The sequence below is a fragment of the Scyliorhinus torazame genome, chromosome 8 (genome assembly GCF_047496885.1).
Source record: "Scyliorhinus torazame isolate Kashiwa2021f chromosome 8, sScyTor2.1, whole genome shotgun sequence".
NCBI classification, from domain to species: Eukaryota; Metazoa; Chordata; class Chondrichthyes; order Carcharhiniformes; family Scyliorhinidae; genus Scyliorhinus; species Scyliorhinus torazame.
This window is the reverse complement of record NC_092714.1, coordinates 39,282,519-39,300,705: the sequence shown is the minus strand read 5'-3', so window position 1 is coordinate 39,300,705 and position 18,187 is coordinate 39,282,519. Positions and strand designations below refer to the sequence as shown.

General features: G+C 43.7%; 1 protein-coding gene across 3 annotated transcripts in view; it reads left to right on the top strand.

The window, feature by feature from the left end:
- The window catches only part of LOC140427771 (interferon alpha/beta receptor 2-like), a 57,360-nt gene that overhangs the window by 7,694 nt on the left and 31,479 nt on the right, over positions 1-18,187 (top strand). Inside the window, exons 1-3 of one of the 3 annotated variants that reach the window (XM_072513409.1) lie at positions 3,892-3,973; positions 6,841-7,080; positions 17,333-17,462. In XM_072513409.1, coding sequence (XP_072369510.1) covers positions 17,398-17,462 — 65 coding nt within the window. In that variant the 5' untranslated portion in view covers positions 3,892-3,973; positions 6,841-7,080; positions 17,333-17,397. Of the gene's footprint in view, positions 1-3,891; positions 3,974-6,807; positions 7,081-17,332; positions 17,463-18,187 lie in introns of those variants that run through there. The other 2 variants (XM_072513408.1, XM_072513407.1) reach the window with 2 other exon arrangements.

The window sequence follows — 18,187 nt, the reverse complement described above, 5'->3', positions numbered from 1 at the left end:
TTGCCAACAACCGAGGTTAGGCTAATTGGCCTATAATTTTCCATCTTTTTCCTTGTTCCCTTCTTGAACAGGGGGGTTACAACAGCGATTTTCCAATCCTCTGGGACTTTCCCTGACTCCAGTGACTTTTGAAAGATCATAACTAACGCCTCCACTATTTCTTCAGCTATCTCCTTTAGAACTCTAGGATGTAGCCCACCTGGGCCCGGAGATTTATCAATTTTTAGACCTCTTAGTTTCTCTAGCACTTTCTCCTTTGTGATGGCTACCATATTCAACTCTGCCCCCTGACTCTCCGGAATTGTTGGGATATTACTCATGTCTTCTACTGTGAAGACTGACGCAAAGTACTTATTTAGTTCCTCAGCTATTTCCTTGTCTCCCATCACTAGATTACCAGCATCATTTTGGAGCAGCCCAATGTCAACTTTTGCCTCCCATTTGTTTTTAATGTATTTAAAGAAACTTTTACTATCATTCCTAATGTTACTGGCTAGCCTACCTTCATATTTGATCCTCTCTTTCCTTATTTCTCTCTTTGTTATCCTCTGTTTGTTTTTGTAGCCTTCACAATCTTCTGACTTCCCACTACTCTTTGCCACATTATAGGCTTTCTCTTTTGTTTTGATGCATTCCCTAACTTCCTTTGTCAGCCATGGCTGCCTAATCCCCCCTCTGATAACCTTTCTTTTCTTTGGGATGAACCTCTGTACTGTGTCCTCAATTACTCCCAGAAACTCCAGCCAAAGGCTGTTCTACTGTCTTTCCCACTAGGCTCTGCTCCCAGTCGATTTTCGTCAGTTCCTCCCTCATGCCCTTGTAGTTACCTTTATTTAACTGTAACACCTTTACATCTGATTCTACCTTCTTTCTTTCAAATTGGAGATTGAATTCTACCATATTATGATCACTGCCTCCTAAGTGCTCCTTTACTTTAAGATCTTTAATCAAGTCTGGCTCATTACATAACACTAAGTCCAGTATGGCCTGTTCCCTCGTGGGCTCCATCACAAGCTGTTCCAAAAAGCCCTCCTGTAAACATTCAATGAATTCCCTTTCCTTGGGTCCACTGGCAGCATTATTTACCCAGTCCACCTGCATATTGAAGTCCCCCATGATCACTGTGACCTTGCCTTTCTGACATGCACTTTCTATTTCGTGGTGCATTTTGTGCCCCCGGTCCTGACCACTGTTAGGAGGCCTGTACATAACTCCCATTATGTTTTTTCGTCTACCTTGTTCCGTACACTGCGCGCATTTAAATATAGCACCTTTAATTCTCTATTGACCGTCCCTTTTTGTTTTCTTAGTGTGGTGGACCTTGGTTTACTGAGCCTTTCCATACACTGTGTCATATTTTGTGGGATGGGGACTATCGTAACCTCTCCTGAGTTTTGTCTTTTCGTGCTTTTTTGTATTACTAAGCAGCTACGCTTCCCACTGATTACTTCACCTCTTGGTTCCCTGACTTTCCCTTCCCCCCCAATCTTTAGTTTAAAGTCCTATTGACCACCCTATTTATTCTTTTCGCCAGAACACTGGTCCCAGCTCGGTTCAGGTGGAGACCATCCCAACAGTATAGGTCCCCCCCCATCCCAAAACTGATGCCAGTGTCCCATGAAAAGGAACCCCTCTTTCCCACACCACTCTTTCAGCCACGTGTTAACTTCCCTTATTCTTACCTCCCTATGCCAATTTGCACGTGGCTCGGGCAGTAATCCGGAGATTATGACCCTTGAGGACCTGTTTTTTAATTTGCATCCTAGATCTTTATAATCTCTAAACAGGTCCTCTTTCCTAGACTTGCCGATGTTGTTGGTACCGACATGGACCACAACAACTGGATCCTCCCTCTCCCTCTCCAGTATCCTTTCAAGCCGGTCAGAGATGTCCCGCACTCTAGCACCAGGCAGGCAACATACCATGCGGGACTCTTTATCCTGCTCACAAAGGATACTATCTATCCCCCTGATAATAGAATCCCCAACAACTACAACTTGCCTATTTACTCCCTCCCCTTGAATGGCCTGCTGAACCATGGTGCCTTGGTCAGCTGACTCATCCTTCCTGCAGCCCTGTTCGCCATCCACACAGGGAGCAAGTGCCTCATACCTGTTGGACAGGGTCAGGGGCTGAGGCTCCTGACTTCCTGACTGCTGGTTCCCTTTACCTGCCTGACTTGCAGTCACACCCTGCTGTCCCTGGCCACTGGCAGGATTTAAACTACTTACTCTGATAGGTGTGACTGCCTCCTGAAACACAGTGTCCAGGTAAGTCTCCCCCTCCCGGATGTGCCTCAGTGTTTGAAGCTCAGATTCCAGCTCATCAACTCTGAGCCGGAGCTCTTCGAGCACCAACACTTACTGCAGATGTGGTCGCTGCAGCTCGCAATGGGATCTGCCAGCTCCCACATCAAGCAGCTCAAGCACATCACCTGACCAGCCATCATTAATTAATTAGTTTAATTTAAGTTTACGAGTTTAGCTGTGTTTTTTTAAAAATTTGGGGCAGATTTGCTATCAACCAATCAGATCACAGCTTCCCTCTGGCGTCACTTTTGGGGGGAAAACAGGAAGTTACCGTTGGGTTTTTATACTCACAGAGACTCCTCCTCCGAACGGCTCCCGAAATTAGCCCCGAAGAAAAAGAGAGAACAAAACAGTTGGGAAAAAGCACCTCCTCCCACTCTTCACTGAATTACCTCACTGCACCAAATTACCAAATTCTCACTCTGTCTGTGTCTCACTCACTCAAGCTGTGTCTCCTTGACCTGCGCAATGCTTCTTTGCAATTGTTATTGGCTTGTTATCATTTATTCATATTTAGAGCTGCTCTTTATTATTTATTTGTTTATTTGAAAATGAATATGGGCCTCATAGCCAGACTTCCTATTGCACAGGCGAGTCTTGTTTTCTGTCATGGTCTAATGGTTTGTTCTAACTGTGAAAGACAATTTGTGGAATTCAGCAATTTACTTTCGGGAGTGGGGGGAGAATGTTTTGACTCTGCAAAGCATCCTGACTTATAACATTTGGTCAAGTTTTGACGTTCATTCAACAGGCATTGACAGGTAGCACGGTGGTTAGCATAGTTGCTTCACAACTCCAGGGTCCCAGGTTTGATTCCCGGCTTGGGTTACTGTCTGTGCGGAGTCTGCACATTCTCCCCGTGTCTGCGTGGGTTTCCTCTGGGTGCTCCAGTTTCCTCCCACAGTCCAAAGATGCGCAGGTTAGGTGGATTGGCCATGATAAATTGCCCTTAGTGTCCAAAAAAGGTTAGCTGGGGTTATGGGGATAGGGTGGGGGCCTAAGTAGGGTGCTTTTTCCAAGAGCCAGTGCAGACTCGACGGGCCGAATGGCCTCCTCCTGCACTGTAAATTCTATGAAACCTGTCTTGTTTCCAATTTGAGGCTGCTAGAAGGTCAGCGATATCAACTATGTCGGAGACTTAGTAACTACATTCCGCTTGGAGAAATATGAAAAGCAGGCCAAACTTGAAGGAACCAAATCAAGAGAAGAGCAAGGAGAATTGAATAAAATATCTGCCATTACAGAATTTAAAAGCTTAAATTTGTATACTAGTTTATTTGTCTGCATTTTTGGTGTAATCTGTTTCAGAGGGTAAAGAATAACAATGTTTGTCTATAGGCTTGCAATGTGAGGAAATTATTTCAAAGTTGTCACACTGGAAATTATTATTATTATTGATAAAAGCATCTCATTTTTACTAGTCAGTAAACCAAAAATGGGAGTCTTAGCATCTATTTCTGCTACAATAAGCTGGTTAATTTTGTTTTTGAACTTATTTCTACAAGGACCGGTAACAAAACTGTTAACCGTTTTGATTATATAATAAATTGTTCTTTATAATCAATTTTCTTTTTTATTCTAGGATTAAAGAAGATGATTTTAATCAGCCTTAATTATGTTTACAATAGTGAGCCTCTTGTACAACCTTCAGTTTCTGAATTCCGGTAAATATGTTCTTTTTCAATGTAAAAGCATCATTCAAATATTTTCCTGCTTCATAGATGTACTCCACATTGTATTTTCTGGCAAAATATTTTTTTCTCTCTGAAAAATATCCCATTTATTTAGTAAAAATAATTCATTTTCCTATCAAGCTTTCAGAATAAAATCTGTTTCTAAATTAAAGTATTTGGCAGCCATCTCAACTCATGCATTTGAGAATTTTGTGGAACAATAATGTGAATTATTTTAACATTGAAAAATTGCTACCTTGGGTGCAATATTGGTGTGGTAGTAATACAGCTGCTCCTGAGAGAGGTGTGGGTTAAAGTTCCTTCCAGAGATTTGTGATATCTAGGCTGACCTTTTTGGTGCAGTTTTATACGGTCAAGGTTGTGACTTTAAATCAGGGTCTTCATCTGCCTTCTAAAGTGGCCATAAAGATCAAATTGAAATGTTCAAGAAAGGGTGACGTTTTGGCCAAATTTATACCTTAACTAATATTACTATCTCATTGAATGGCAGAGCAGACTTGAGCGGTTGAATGGTCTACTTGTGCTCTGACATCTTATGGTCTACGAAAATAGATAAGATTATTTTTTTACTGAAATAGATGAGATTAATCTACAATCTGTTTATATCATGACTTGTATATGAGTCTGTTTTGTGCAAAATTGACTGCCATGTTTTACTACATTACAACAGCGACTGTAGTTCAACGTGCCTTAAATAGTGAAGCACTTTAGAATGCCCTAGTATTGTGCTGGGTATTATCCTAATATTCAGGTGTTGTATAAATGCAAGCTCTTAATGCCATTGGTTACTCCTCATCCTTTCACAAAAGGGATACTCAAAATCATAAGAAAGCATAATTGAATGCTTGGCCTCTGCTAGATTGGTTTCAATTACGGTACCATCCATTGCTTATAATTGTGAACACTGGCAAATCTCTCATGGCCTTATTCGTGTTTAGTTGGAGGAAATGATATGTCCTTTAACTGAGAGGCTAAATTAACAGAGGTTGCTCTGATCTTTCGGATGCCAGCAGTTTGTGTTGTTTTATCAATGAAAAATAGCAGACATTAATAATCGCTTATTGTCACAAGTAGGCTTCAATGAAGTTACTGTGAAAAGCCCCGAGTCGCCACATTCCGGCGCCTGTTCGGGCAGGCCAGTACGGGAAAGTAATGTAGCATTAATATTTTGCATAATGCTTTTGGACATAAAGGTATACTTTCAGTGGACCTTCCTTGCCTTGCTTTGTATTCCAGCTTCTGTCTATGTATTGAACAAAGCTCAAATGATGGCTTCAAGCCCAAGTCTAGGATTTCATTACACAACGTTTGCTCATGCAGCACCAATGGTCCACTGCATTCTGAGAGTTGCTGTCTTTCTGATGAGTCATTCAGTTTGGGCATTGTCTGCCAATTCAGGTGTTTTTTTTTTATATAAGTAAATCCTGTGGCACTATTCAAAGAAAAGCCCAGGAGCTCTTCCAGTAATCAGCGCAGCATATATTCTTAACCAACACTACTAAATTAGCAAATCTCTTATTTTTACACTTCTGTTAATGAATCGAGCTTTTTACTCTGTTGATTGCTTGGATTTCTCAAATAATAATACTTGCCAACTACACTTCAAATGGATTTTTTTTAGCTGGAGAGCACATTGGGACATCATGTTTGCATGACAATCTTTCTATATAAATGGTACTATAATTCACTTGCTGGAGTTATGACTCATTGATTTACCCTCCGTCGCTCCATCAGAATTTTAGCCAAATCTCCAGTAACTATGAACCTTTCTCTGGAACAATTTTGCAACAAAATATATAAATAGAAATGTGTAATAGAACTACAATCATGTAATTACTGAGCACCACCTTAAAAACTGAACTTCAAATTAATATTTCAACTCATTTAAAGTAAATAGTGCTCTGGCTATTTTATAATATGCATCCATTTTGTTCCTCTTGCAAGACCATGGACAACACATGTAGAACGTTAATTGATGTAATACAGGGGGCTGCTTTCTCTTTCCTCTTTCTCATTTTTTTGTTGTTCTTTTAAATACTTTTTATTCATTCATGAAATATGGGCATCTCCGCTAGGCTAGCATTTAATGTATTACCCATTTCTCATTGCCCCGAGAAGGTGGTGGTGTTTTTAGTATGTGGAATAACTGCCAGGCAATAGCTTCCACAGTGGCGAAATTGAGCTCTCTGCCCCCTGACAAAAATTCAGCAGCCTTCAGTGATATGTCATTGATTGGGGTGCACCACAGCTGCAGTCCAGGCTGTAAGGGAGGGGGCTTCCAGGATTTTCACCCAGCTTCGCTACTAATCCTGCCAAGTTTGCAGTACGTCTCCCTCCCTACGGTCTAATGTTAAAGGTAATTAGGTGAAAGTATAGACTTTTAGCCCATTATATTGCAGCAGTCTGATAATGTATATGTCACTATTGTCGAATGCACAAATACTTCCAAGAGTTAAACGTTCGTCCAGTTACACAAATCATTAAATGCAGTGATACAGGCTAATAAGGCACTTTTTAAAGTGTAGGAGCGGTTTCAAGACCTGTGTATTGAGTTCTTCCATGTGGGGTTATTCCCTGTGGCTCAGCTCAGTACAGAGAGAAACAAAAACACCACAACCAGGACAAGATGGCTATTTAATCAAGCTTGTTATGTGTACACGGAGAACAGACTGGATATCAGCCAAGACTGTTCGACCGAACAAAGAGCCGAGCACCGTAATTATACAACGTTCAAAAATCAATAGCCCACCCCAGTTGAATACTATCCAATCCCTGAAGCTGCTTCTTTTAAACTTATCCAATAGAATTGCAAGCAGTGTTTAAACTTCACCCAATAGAGTCGCAAGCAGCACATGATTGACAGCGAAAACAGCGCGGGAGGAGAGAGCCGGGAGATTTAAAAAGCGCGGGAGGAGAGAGAGCTGGGACAGCGAAAACAGCGCGAGAGGGAGAGAGAACCGGGACAGCGAAAACAGCGCAGGAGGAGAGAGCTGGGAGATTTAAAAAGCGCGGGAGGAGAGAGCCGGGACAGCGAAAACAGCACGGGAGGAGAGAGAGCCGGGACAGTGCTGGGAGAGGTGAGTGCACAAAAGGTGTGGCAGGAGTGCCTTTAGTCACAGAGTGCTGATTGGAACAGAGTGCATCTGAGTTTAGGTGAGTGACTGAGTTCGGGTGAGTGGCGAGAGAGAGCTGTGTTTTTGTTGGTGTTCGGGTTTATCCTTGAGGGTCTATTAAAAAATGTTTTTTAAAATTATTATTTAAATTAATTAATTGATTATGGCTGGACAGGTGATGTGCTGTTGCTGTATGATGATGGAACTGGTGGATCCCATTGAGACCGTCAGTGACCACATCTGCAGCAAGTGTTGGCTGCTCGAGGAACTTCGGCTCAGAATTGATGAGCTGGAGACCGAGCTGCACACACTGCGGCACATCAGGGAGGGGGAAAATTACCTGGACGCTTTGTTTCAGGAGGCAGTCACACCCGGTAGAATAAGTACTGTTAATTCAGACAGTGGTCAGGGACAGAGTGGTGTGACTGCAAGGGAGGCAGGTAGGGGGATACTGAGTTTAGGAGTTGAGGAGCCTCAGCCCTTGACCTTGTCCAACAGGTATAAGGTACTTGCTCCCTGTGTGGATGAGGAAGATGGCTGTAGGGAGGATGTGTTGACTGACCCAACTGCACCGTGGTACAGGAAGCCATTCAAGAGGGGGGAGCAAAAAGACAAGTGGTAGTTGTAGGGGATTCTATAATTAGGGGGATTGATGGCATCCTTTGTAAGCCAGATCGAGAGTCCCGCATGGTATGTTGCCTGCCCGGTGCCAGGGTGAGGGGCATCTCTGATCGGCTTGAAAGGATTTTGGAGAAGGAGGGGGAGGATCCAGTTGTTGTGGTCCACGTTGGGACTAACAACATAGGTGCTAGTAGACTAACAACTAGGAAAGAGGACCTGTTTGGGGATTGTCAAACACTAGGGATTAAATTAAAGAACAGGTCCTCCAGGGTTATAATCTCTGGATTACTACCCGAGCCACGTGCCAATTGGCATAGGGTTGAGAAAATTAGAGAAGTTAACATGTGGCTAAAGGAGTGGTGCGGGAAAGAGGGATTCCTTTTCATGGGGCATTGGCATCAGTACTAGGGCAAGAGGGACCTGTACCATTGGGACGGTCTTCACCTGAACCATTCTGGGACCAGTGTTCTAGCGAATAGGATAAATAGGTTGGTCACAAGGACTTTAAACTAGCAAGTTGGGGGGAAGGGAAGTGTAAAGCTCTGGACAGTATAATGGTTAATGGAGATCAAGGCAGCAGGTTACGTGACAGGTCATTATGTAGAAATATGGGTTTAAAGACGAGGAAAATTAGGAGAGGGTAAGAGGAAAAATAAATTGCGAAAAGTTTACTGATCAAGGTGTTAGGATTCATAACAAAGACATAAAAAACAGCATAAGTGTACTTTACCTGAATGCTCGCAGTATACGAAATAAGGTAAATGAGTTGATTGCGCAAATCATCGTGAATTACTATGATTTAGTGGCCATTACTGAAACATGGTTACAAGATGGTCACGACTAGGAGTTAAATATCCAAGGGTATCAGACTATACGAAAGGATAGAATGGACGGTAAGGGCGGTGGTGTAGCTTTGTTGTTTAAGGATGGCATCCTGGCAATAGTAAGGGATGATATTGGTGCTATGGAGGACAAGGTTGAATCCATTTGGGTGGAAATCAGGAATAGTAAGGCGAAAAGGTCACTGATGGGAGTAGTCTATAGGCCACCAAATAGTAACAGGATGGTAGGGCAGGCAATAAGCAAAGAAATAACGGATGCATGTAGACATGGTACAGCGGTTATCATGGGAGATTTTAATCTGCATGTCGATTGGTTTAACCAGGTTGGTAAAGGCAGCCTTGAGGAGGAGTTTCTAGAATGTGCCTGGGATAATTTCCTGGAACAGTATGTAAGGGAACAAGTGGTCCTAGATCTGGTCCTGTGTAATGAGGCAGGATTGATTAATGATCTCATAGTTCGGGATCCTCTTGGAAGGAGCGACCACTATATGGTGGAATTTAAAATACAGTTGGAGGATGACGAGGTAAAATCAAACACTAGTGTTTTGTGCTTAAACAAAGACGATTACAATGGGATGAGAGAAGAACTAGCTAAGGTAGACTGGGAGCAAAGACTTAATGGTGAAGCAGTTGAGCAACAGTGGAGACCCTTCCGAGCGATCTTTCACAGTGTTCAGGAAAGGTTCATACCGACAAAAAAGAAAGACGGTAGAAAGGGGAAAAATCGACCGTGGATATCTAAGGAGGTGAGGGAGAGTATCAAATTGAAGGAAAAAACATACAAAGTGGCAAAAACTAGTGGGAGACTAGAGGACTGGGAAGTCTTTAGGGGACAACAGAAAGCTACTAAAAAAGCTATAAAGAAGAGTAAGGTAGACTATGAAAGTAAACTGGCTTAGAACATAAAAGCAGATAGTAAAAGCTTCTACAAATATATAAGACAAAAAAGAGTGGCTAAGGTAAATATTGGTCCTTTGGAAGATGAGAAGGGAGATTTAATAATAGGAGACGGGGAAATGGCTGAGGAGCTGAACAGGTTTTTTGGGTCAGTCTTCACAGTGGAATAACATGCCAGTGACTGATGGAAATAAAGATATGATAGGTGAGGACCTTGAGATGATTGTAATCACTAAGGAGGCAGTATTGGGAAAGCTAATGGGGCTAAAGGTAGACAAGTCTCCTGGCCCTGATGGGATGCATCCCAGAGTGTTAAAAGAGATGGCTAGGGAAATTGTAAACGCACTAGTGATAATTTATCAAAATTCACTAGACTCTGGAGTTGTCCCAGAGGATTGGAAAGTAGCAAACGTGACACCACTGTTTAAAAAAGGAGGTCGGCAGAAAGTGGGTAATTATAGGCCGGTAAGCTTAACTTCGGTTGTAGGGCAAATGCTGGAATCTATCATTTAAGGAGGAAATAGCGGGGCACCAGGAGGGAAATTGTCCCATTGGGCAGACGCAGCATGGGTTCACAAAGGGTAGGTCGTGTCTGACTAATTTGGTAGAATTTTTTGAGGACGTTACCAGTGCAGTAGATAACGGGGAGCCAATGGATGTGGTATATCTGGATTTCCAGAAAGCTTTTGACAAGGTGCCACACAAAAGGTTGCTGCATAAACTAAAGATGCATGGCATTGAGGGTAAAGTGGTAGCATGGGTAGAGGATTGGTTAACTAACAGAAAGCAGAGAGTGGGGATAAATGGGTATTTCTCTGGTTGGCAACCTGTAACTAGTGGGGTCCCTCAAGGATCAGTGTTGGGCCTGCAGTTGTTCACAATTTACATAGACGATTTGGAGTTGGGGATCAAGTGCAATGTGGCAAAGTTTGCAGACGACACTAAGATGAGTGGTAAAGCAAAAAGTGCAGAGGATACCGGAAGTCTGCAGAAGGATTTGGATAGGTTAGGTGAATGGGCTAGGGTCTGGCAGATGGAATTCAATGTTGCCAAGTGTGAGGCTATCAATTTTGGGAGGAATAACAGCAGAATGGATTATTATTTAAATGGTAAGATGTTAAAACATGCTGCTGTGCAGAGGGACCTGGGTGTGCTGGTGCACGAGTCGCAAAAAGTTGGTGTGCAGGTGCAACAGGTGATTAAGAAGGCTAATCGAGTTTTGTCTTTCATTGCTAGAGGAATGGAGTTCAAGACTAGGGAGGTTATGCTGCAATTGTATAGGGTGTTGGTGAGGCAGCGTCTGGAGTATTGTGTTCAGTTTTGGTCTCCTTACCTGAGAAAGGACATATTGGCACTGGAGGGAGTGCAGAGGAGATTCACCAGGTTGATCCAAGAGTTGAGGGGATTAGATTATGACGAGAGGTTGAGTAGACTGGGACTGTACTCATTGGCGTTTAGAAGGATGCGGGGGGATCTTATTGAAACATATAAAATTATGAAGGGAATAGATAGGATCGATACGGGCAGGTTGTTTCCACTGGTCGGGGAAAGCAGAACTAGGGGGCATAGCCTCAAAATAAGGGGAAGTAGATTTAGGACGGAGTGTAGGAGGAACTTCTTCACCCAAAGGGTTGTGAACCTCTGGAATTCCTTGCCCAGTGAAGCAGTTGAGGCTCCTTCTTTAAACATTTTTAAGAAAAAGATAGATACCTTTCTAAAGAATAAAGGGATTCGGGGATATGGTGTACGGGCTGGAGAGTGGAGCTGAGTCCACAAAGATCAGCCATAATCTCATTAAATGGCGGAGCAGGCTCGATGGGCCAGATGGCCTACTCCTGTTCCTAGTTCTTATGTTCTTATGATCATCATCCTGACAGCTGCTTACAATCCCAGCAGCTTGCTGACTGTAAGAAACAGAACAACACAGAACCAGTACCCTGAATTGTTTCACAAAGACAAGATGTCAGAAGTAATGTCCTTTTGGTCAAGTGAGCTATCCTAAATCCCATTTGAGTACTTAGTACTGCTATGTCCTAAAAATACATGTTTAATGGTTAATAATGATTACTCAGTCCTATAATTCATCTCAATCCTTAATAAAACAACTTATAGGGCAGCACGGTGGCACAGTAGTTAGCATTGCTGCCTACGGCGCTGAGGGCCCGGGTTCGAATCCCGGCACTGGGTCACTGTCCGTGTGGAGTTTGCACATTCTCCCCGTGTTTGCGTGGGTTTCACCCCCCACAACCCAAAAGATGTGCAGGGTAGGTGGATTGGCCACACTAAATTGCCCCTTAATTGGAAAAATATATATATATTTGGGTACTCTAAATTTATATTTAAACAAATGAATAAAACAACTTATGTAAAACTACTCATGCCAACGATTCAGTTTTAAGAGATATTATCGCTGAACCCCCCCCCCTTCATAAAGCAATTAAACAAAATGCTGGGATCCTAGGGAATAGAATTGAAAAGCAGTGCAGTTCTGTTAAACCTGAATAGGATCTTGCAGAGAAAGAAACAGCTCTGGAGTCCAGGATATAGGGGCACAATAAGAAAGATTAGCTAGAATGATACCAGAAGTGAGGTTAAATCTATCAAATATTGAATGTGCTGGAACTCTTCCTCTAGAAAGAGAAAACTGAAGGGTGACCTGATAAAGTCATCAAGATTAAGAAAGGGTTCGACAGAGTAGATTTAGAACAGATGTCTCAATTTCCAGGGTAGACCAGGACTAAGGACCAAAAATATAAGATTGTCACAAATAAATCCAATAGAGAGTTCAGGTGAAACTTTAAGTCAAGAGAGTGGCGGGATTGGGTCGACTAGGCCTGTATTCACTGGAATTTAGAAGAATGAGATAGAATCTAATTGAAATGTATAAAATTCTGTCAGGGCTGGACAGACTGGATGCAGGGATATTGTTTCCTCTGGCTGGGGACCTAGAACAAGGGGTTTCAGGATGTGGGGCAGGCCATTTAGGAATGAGATAAGGAGAAACATCTTCATTCAGTGGTTGGTGACCCTATGGAATTCTCGACCATAGAAGGCTGTGGCAACCAAGACACTGCACATATTTAAGAAAGAAATAGATTTCTAGACTCTAGAGGTGCCCAGGGGTATGGGACAACGCTGAGTCCGATGGAGGATCAACCATAAGACATAGCAGCAGAATTAGGCCATCGGCCCATCAAGTCTACTCCACCATTCAATCATGACTGATATCAATCTCCTGCCTTCTCCCCATAACCCTGATCTTTTTATTAATCAAGAACCTATCTATCTATCTCTACCTTAAAGACACCAGTGATTTGGCCTCCACAGCCTTCTGTAGCAAAGAGTTCCACAGATTCACTACCCTCTGGCTGAAGAAATTCTTCCTCATCTCTGTTTTAAAGGATCATCCCTTTAGTCTGAGATTGTGTCCTCTGGTTCTAGTTTTTCCTACATGTGGGAACATCCTCTCCACGTCCACTCTATCCAGGCCCCGCAATATCCTGTAAGTTTCAATAAGATCCCCCCCCCCCCCCCCCCTCATCCTTCTAAACTCCAACTAGTACAGACCCAGAGTCCTCAACCGTTCCTCATACAACAAGCTCTTCATTCCAGGGATCATTCTTGTGAACCTCCCCTGACCCTTTCCAAGGCCAGCATATCCTTCCTTAGATATGTAGCCCCAAACTGCTCACAATACTCCAAATGGGGTCTGACCAGAGTCTTGTACAGCCTCATAAGTACAACCCTGGTCTTATATTATAGTCCTCTTGACATGAATGCCAACATTGCATTTGCCTTCCTAACTGACGACTGAACCTGTACATTAACCTTAAGAGAATCATGAACAAGGACTCCCAAGTCCCTTCGTGGTTCTGATTTCCTAAGCATTTCCCCATTTAGAAAATAGTCTATGCCTCCATTCCTCCTTCCAAAATGCAGAACCTCACATTTTTCCACATTGTATTCCATCTGCCACTTCTTTGCCCACTCTCCCAGCCTGTCCAAGTCCTTCTGCAGCCCCTCTGCTTCCTCAATACTACCTGTTCCTCTACAGACCTTTGTACCATCCGCAAACTTAGCAACAGTGTCTTCAGTTCCTTCTTCCAGATCATTAATGTACATTGTGAAAAGTTGTGGACCCAACACCGATCCCTGAGGCACACCACTAGTCACCGGCTGCCATCCTGAAAAAGACCCCTTTATCCCCACTCTCTGCCTTCTGCCAGTCAGCCAATCCTCTATCCATGCCAGGATCTTGCCCTCAACACCATGGGCTCTTAACTTATTTAACAGTCTCCTATGCGGCACCTTGACAAAGGCCTCCTGGAAATCTAAATAAATCACGTCCACTGGTTGTCCTTTGTCTAACTTCCCTGTTACCTCCTCAAAGAACTCTAACAGATTTCTTAAACGTGACTTCCTCTTGACGAAGCAGTGCTGACTCTGTCCTATTTTATCATACACTTCCAAGTCCTCCGCAATCTCATCTTTAATCGTGGACTCTTAAAATCTTACCAATGACTGAAGTCAGGCTAACTAGCCTATAATTTCCCGTCCTCTGCCTCCCTCCCTCTTAAACAGCAGTGTTACATTAGCCACTTTCCAGTCCTCTGGGACCCTCCCTGCCTCTGGGACCCTCCCTGTCTCCAGTGATTCCTGAAAGATCACCACAAATGTCTCCACAATCTCCTCCGCTATCTCTTTTAGAACCTGAGGTGTAGTCCATTGGTCCAGGTGATTAATCCACTTTCAGACTTTTCAGTTTTCCCAGAACATTCTCCTTAGTAATGACCTCCACCCCTGGAGCTCCTGGAACTCTGACATCACACTGTTGTGTTCCACCGTGAAGATTGATGCAAAGTAATTATTCAGGTCCTCTGTCATTTCTTTGTTTCCCTATTATTACTTCTCCAGCCGCATTTTCCAGTGGTCCTATTTTTGCCTCACTCTTACCTTTTATATATGGAAAAAAACTCTTCCTATCTTTTTTATATTACCAGCTAGCTTGCACTCATATTTCATTTTTCTACCCCCCCCCCCTCTACTGCTTTTTCTGTCGACCTCTGCCATCTTTTAAAGGCATCCCACTAATCCTCGTCATTTTGTATGCTTTTTCTTTTGCTTTTATGCTGTCCTTGACTTCATAGATAATCATAGAATTTACAGTGCAGAAGGAGGCCACTCAGCCCATCGAGTCTGCACCGGCTCTTGGAAAGAACACCCTACCCAAAGTCAACACCTCCACCCTATCCCCATAACCCAGTAACCCCACCCAGCACTAAGGGCAATTTTGGACACTAAGGGCAATTTATCATGGCCAATCCACCTAACCTGCACATCTTTGGACTGTGGGAGGAAACCGGAGCACCCGGAGGAAACCCACGGGGAGGATGTGCAGACTCCACACAGACAGTGACCCAAGCCGGAATCAAACCTGGGACCCTGGAGCTGTGAAGCAATTGTACTATCCACAATGCTACCGTGCTGCCCCTCATCCCTTCCTCATCTTAGCATATTTCCTCCTCGGGATGAATTTCTGTTGTGCCTCCCGAATAATCCCTAAAAACTCCTGCCATTGCTGTTCCACTGTCTTCCCTGCTTGGCTCTTTTTTCAATCAACTCTGGCCAGCTGTTCCCTCATGTCTGTGTAGTTACCCTTATTTAATTGTAATACTGTTACATTTGATTGCAGCTTCTCCCTCTCAAACTGCAGGCTAAATTCCATCATATTGTGGTCACTGCTCCCTGAGAGTTCCTTCACCTTAAGTTCCCTTAAAGTCTGCCTCATACATCACCAAATCCATAATTGCCTATTCCTTGTAGGCTCTGTCACAAGCTGCTGAAAAAATCATCTCTTAGAATTCTACAAATTCCTTTTCTTGGGATCCACTACCAACCTGATTTTCCCAGTCCACCTGCATATCGAAGTCCCCATGATTATTGTAATGTTGCCTTTTTTACATGCCTTTTCTATCTCCTGATTTATTTTCTGCCCCACATCCTGACTACTGCGAAGGAGCCTGTACATAACTCCCATTAGGGTCTTTTTACCTTTGCGATTCCTCAACTCTACCCACAGAGATTCTATGCCTTCTGATCCTATATCACTCCTTGCTATCGATTTAACTTCATTCCTTACTAACAATGCAACCCCGCCATGATATTAAATGGAGAATGCTTGAAAGGGGGAATGGCCTCCTTTTTAAAAAATGTTTCTATAATATGGAACTTGCTACCACAAGTCCCCAAAGATGTGCTTGTTAGGTGAATTGGACATTCTAAATTCTCCCTCCCGTGTACTCGAACAGGCGCCGTAGTGTGGCGACTGGGGGATTTGCACAGTAACTTAATTGCAGCGTTATATGTAAGCCTACTTGTGACACTAATAAAGATTATTATTATGTAATTGAGGCAAATTGCATGAATGTATTTCAGGGGAATGTAGATGAGAATGTTGATGGAGTTAGGTTAAGTGTGAGAGGATGTTTATAGACCTGTTGGGCTAAATGGCCAGTTTCTGTGTTGCAAATACGATATAATGGGGCCGGCACGGTGGTGCATTGGTTAGCACTGCTGCCTCACAGTGCCGAGGACCCGGGTCACTGTCCCTGTGGAGTTTGCACATTCTCCCCGTGTCTGCATGGGTCTCGCCCCACAATCCAAACGTGTATAGGAGAGGTGGAAAGGCAATGTGATATTGCCCCTTAATTGGTAAAAAAGAAGAATTGGGGACTCTTTATTAAAAAAAAAAATGTTTAAGTAAATACGATATGCTATGTGGTAAATAGACTATGGCCGCGATCCAACGGCCACACTGTGTCAGAAAAGCAGCTTGCCACAACACAGCTTGGCCGATGAAAGCTATATGTATGGGTCCCGAAATCCAGCCGGCTCGCAATGTAAATCCCGGCCATTATGGGCGGGTTCACTTTTGGACAAATCTGTATATTAAAGCGAGGCAGCTAGCCTCGTGGGGGTCTCCCAGGCATTCGGAGGCCCCCAGTTGTGTGTCCTTTGGGTAGGGTGGTACCCTGGCACTGCTGGGTTGGCAGCATTGGCACTGCCAAGGTGCCAAGCTGGCATTTGTTGCATGCGGCAGGCCGAGGCATCTGGCCTGGATGTTTATGGGGCGAGACGGAGACCCACCTATAGTGCATTCGGGCTCAGGGGAGCTCGGGGATTGTTTCGGGGGCATCTGTGTCCCAATCTCTTGCTACACTGGGGATTTCCGGCAGAACTCCCCACTGTACAAAACGGAGCTATGTGCGGCCTTGGCTGCGTGTTCGCCGTTCAGGCCCCTTGTACATCGCAAGCAACATTGAATAGCCATGTGTTTCACGGCACTTCGAGCGCTGGGAAACATCGCTAAATGCGCCCGCCAGGGGACTTTGTTCCCTTTTGGGAGAATCATGTTCCCTTTTGGGATAATCGCGCCCAACTGCCACGCTGCGCCCAGTATGCAGCATGCCACCGTGCAGCTTGGCCGATGAAAGGCGGGAGCGAGAGAGCTAGTCTCAATTTAATGTGCAGATTCCCAAACCATCTGAGGATCTCTCCCCTTTGCCGCGGAGACCTTTGGCGAATTGCTCCTGCAAATGGAGATCAGACGGAACAGCGCTCGTGGGAGTCTCCCAGGGGATCGGAATCCCATAAGTGCATGCCCTTTAGGCATGCTGGCACCCAGGCAGTGCTACCTGAGTGCCAGCCTGGCATTGCCAAGGTAGCACTGCCAGGGTGCCAAGCTGGCACATTTCATGTTCTGGCGGTCGGGCCAGGGATGCATTGCGCAGAGGTGTTGGGGTGGTGCTTAAACTTCTGCAAATTGATACTTACACTTTAAAAAAATATTGTTACAGTTATTGCTGTGGTCCCTCCACCTGTCAAACTATCATTTCCATCGGAAAACTTGCATCATGTCTTAATGTGGGAAGCAGGAACCGGTACACCATTCACAACTCGCTACACAGTGCAATACTTAGCTTTAAGGTATGTACATCCTGGTCTTTTCTCATCTTTTCAAATTATAATTTAAAAACGCAAGTATTTGTTGACCTGTTAAAGTCAAATTGTATGCCTGTATATTTGGCTGGACACTGTAGTGGAGCAGCCTTATAAGACGATCAGGAGTGAGGAATGTACATTCAAGGGAAGAAAATAAAATTTCTTCAGTATCTTGGTTGAAACTGAGTTCTAATTGTGTCTCCAATCAGTTGAAAAGAACATAACAGCTCCTTCCTGCTCCTTGCTTTCGAATTTGACGTACTCAATACCTCGGTCCTTTCAAACTACCGCACCTTTTTTCCCAGTGTCTCTTTCCCGTCCACAGTTTGAACATTTTGCCTACTAAATCCGTGGCTGTCTTTCCTGCTACCCAATGTTTGAATTTCTTCAGGCGTGTTTCTGCCTCAGCCACAGCCTTTAATTAACTTAACTAAATAAATAAGATGAATTGAAAGCACAAAATGCTTGGAATACTCACCAGGTTTGTCAATGGCCATGGAGAAACATAATTAATGTTTTTTGGTGATCTGGAATTCTGCTGAAGCACTTAAGACCCACCTTTGTCAGCAATTCTTTGGTCACTGTGATCTTCTTACTTGGCTTGCTGTCGCTTGCTGTCCATTTTTGTTCGACTGGGCCTTTTTGAAGGGTCTTGGAACACTTCTGAAGATATTGAATAAGATGACCAAAAGCGTGGTCCGAGAGTTGGT